Source organism: Austrofundulus limnaeus, unplaced genomic scaffold, assembly GCF_001266775.1.
Source record: "Austrofundulus limnaeus strain Quisiro unplaced genomic scaffold, Austrofundulus_limnaeus-1.0 Scaffold12, whole genome shotgun sequence".
NCBI classification, from domain to species: Eukaryota; Metazoa; Chordata; class Actinopteri; order Cyprinodontiformes; family Rivulidae; genus Austrofundulus; species Austrofundulus limnaeus.
In genome coordinates, this window is record NW_013952414.1 from 3,525,186 (window position 1) to 3,528,294 (window position 3,109).

A 3,109-nucleotide genomic window follows, 5' to 3' on the forward strand; every position below is an offset into this window, starting at 1 on the left:
CAGACAAAGCTTTGTGGCAAAAAAGGTGTAAAATGCCACAAATCAAAAGATTCAGTTTGACACAAATGAGGCAGAAATTAAAGGTAACCTAAGATGAAAAAGTACAAAAATATAAATGCAGCATGAGAATAGGAACAAAATGTTCATACTAAAATGAGATGCAATTTCAGTAGGCTGAATTTTATTTAAATTATATTTTATTTAAACTGTGCTTTTTTTTTCTTTTCTTTTACTTGTGCGCATAATTGGTGTACAAAAAGAACTCATCTAACATCCATAAAGCATTTCTGAAGAGTTAAGGGTGTAGTTCTTCACTCCGGCCGCTAGAGGTCCCTGTAGTCTGTGACGTCACGTCGATTTCAAAGGGTTGAAAAAAAGTCGCGCGGAAATCACACTCGAAATGATGGAGTCTGAAGTGGCTGCTTCAGAAGGCGAGAATACAGAGGATGCCAGTTTTTCTGACGTTTCTGCTCTTGTCGCAGGATGGATGTTTGATTTTATGTTTGTTAGTTTATGTCGGCGCTTTAAAGAGGGAGAGCTCGATGAATACAACGAGACCCTTTCAGTTCTTGAGGGTGAGTAGCTACCCCCCTTATCGTGGCGGTTACAGGATTTAGTTGATTTTTATTTTATTTATTTGAGTCGCGCTAGTATCGACTCCGGATAATTCATTTATATTTTCTAACTCAACTAACAAAACACTTTCAGGCGTTTTAAATCCCACAAACTGTCAAAAGTGTGAAAACTTTATTATGTACGATCGTTTCATCAGCTTTAAAACACGTAAAAATAAAACATTATTTGTTGTCAGAGTGACTAAAAGGACACAGAGTATATATTTATGAAATATTTCATATAAAATAGCTGGTTAATTTTAATTGAAAGACCGTGTTCAGAATATAAACAAAACTTTGCAGTGCTCCTGCTAAAATGACCCGAGTAGCTACAATAACCAACGGTAGGTAGTTCCTAAAGTAAAGTTTTTTTAAATTAATTTAATTCATTTCATTTCTTTAAAAAACGACAAAGTTTATGTACAATAAAAAACACAAATCACAAATAAAATGAAAGGCGACAGAAAGAAAAAAAATCATAATATCTGCGCCTTTTTTCTCAAAAAATAAATTTAAACAATAAGTTATGTCAGTGTAATTAACTCGGTTGAGTAAATGCTAGCCCAGTCAAATATGAATATTTATTTTTCAGGGTTCTGTGAACAAACTAGTCCATATAGGAGGGAAAAAAAGATGTCTGTTTGATTTATGAATGCTTTTCCTCAGCCATTGCTCAGGATAAATCTCTTCAGGGAGCTGTCCATAAAGAGAAGCTCTTCATTTGTGCCTTCCTTACAAGAGTCACGTATGGGAAAGAGTTGGGTAAGTTCTTGCAGACAGAAGTGGTAAAATAATCTTATTCTATAATCCACATTAGCCTTTAGTTTCACACTTGTACAATATTATACCTAAGTATGGCAGGCCATTTTAACATAAAATCATCTTTACGACATTTACATTCCAGATATCTAAAATAAGTTTATGAATAGACATATTACTTATTTAGGATATTTTTTTAATATATTTTGACTTGTCAATTTGACATACTAGTATAAATGATCAATGATGTTCTTCTGACTAGTCAGAGTGTAAATACAGATATCTTAAATTATCATTCAGGATTGTCAAAATGTAGTTGTTCCTAATCAAAACTCATTTTTTGATATCTAGAATGTAATTGCAGATAGTCAGAAGAGGCCAGTCTTAGGTTAAAGCGGCCTGCCATAAACACAACGTTATTCTGCTAGTTGTTGCTCCAGTGTGTTTCACCATTTAAGGTCTGCCACTTGTCAAAGTCAGCACAAACAGTACTGAGCCACTTTTCTCCAGATGTCGAGTTTGACGAAGACAAGCATTTGATGCCTCTGATGTCTGCTACCAAAGTATGGTGGGACCTGGAACACACCGTCGATGACGAAACTTTGTTCAGAAACATTGAAAGCCTTTTGTTTGTCCAGGTAAATCTGAAGTACTTTGAGTTTTTCTTTCTGATTATGTTTTAAAGAGAGGAAAATGCACAGTAGAGTTAAAGAAATTTGGTTTTGCCATTAACAAGATTAATTGTAATTTCCTGGTCAACTCTTGCATTTTTGTTGTAGTTCTTATTTTGCGTCTAAAACATTTGCCCTGTCTCCAGACTGTGGCTGTCTGCCTGGAAAAAGGCCAAACATCCTCTGCCTCCTCTGCCCTCAAGTGGTTAGAAAAATCGCAGAAATGTCCAAAGGTCTTTATGTTTTTGTCTTTTTGTTTTCAAAGACAAATGGCTGTTCTTTTACAGTCGGCTAGCCCAGGATAATAGATTTTAAAAGCTTGATATCTGACCTTTTTCTCTAACAGAGCTTAAGAGTTAAGCTGTCAACTGTCATGAGAAAGATGGAAACTTATGACCCGTTTCTCAGGAGCTTCAGCTTCGACCGCCTGCTGGAGATGATCCGGTCCTACTTGGATACATACCTGAAGAAAAATCCATCTGACTATCTTCTCAAGGTAAAGAACTGAGTGGTATCTGTCAGATCTTTAAATGCTGTAGAGCCGTTTCTGCCATGCATTGGAGTCCTAAAATATTGATAACATAGAAGGGTGGCACATCAGTATATACTGTAAGCGTGGGCTAGCAGCTGCAGCATAACACCCAGAACTCTGAGTGAGGCAGTGCCTAAAGGTGGCAGTAAATGTTTTGCAGCGTTTGCTTCCCACTAGGGCTGCACCTAACGATTATTTTAATAATTGATTAATCTGTCTATTATTTTTTCGATTAATCGGCCAAATCAATCAAATCAACACTTGATTAAATAAATATAAGTAGATATAAATGAATTTAATTGCTGTATAAATTAGGGATGCAAGTTATCGATTAATGTGAAGTTGTCTGAAGTTGATTTATCTAATAGATTCACTGATTAATTGATAAGCAGCTATTTTCTTAAAAACCAGGGTTTTATATTGAATGAAGAGGGACTTTTCAAAAAATGAAGGAATTTTTTTAACAATATGCTAAATTAAAAAAAAACACATCATGAATATTTTCACAGCTGATTTAGTCAATCGTATTAAAC

General features: G+C 35.0%; 1 protein-coding gene across 2 annotated transcripts in view; it reads left to right on the forward strand.

Moving 5' to 3' along the window:
* The first annotated feature begins 375 nt into the window (after positions 1-375).
* terf1 (telomeric repeat binding factor (NIMA-interacting) 1) overlaps positions 376-3,109 on the forward strand; it is an 11,510-nt gene continuing 8,776 nt past the window's right edge. The window contains exons 1-5 of one of the 2 annotated variants that reach the window (XM_014002329.1): positions 376-575; positions 1,281-1,376; positions 1,884-2,011; positions 2,191-2,277; positions 2,391-2,540. In XM_014002329.1, coding sequence (XP_013857783.1) covers positions 401-575; positions 1,281-1,376; positions 1,884-2,011; positions 2,191-2,277; positions 2,391-2,540 — 636 coding nt within the window. In that variant the 5' untranslated portion in view covers positions 376-400. The remainder of the gene's footprint in view (positions 576-1,280; positions 1,377-1,883; positions 2,012-2,190; positions 2,278-2,390; positions 2,541-3,109) is intronic. The other variant, XM_014002328.1, reaches the window with a different exon arrangement.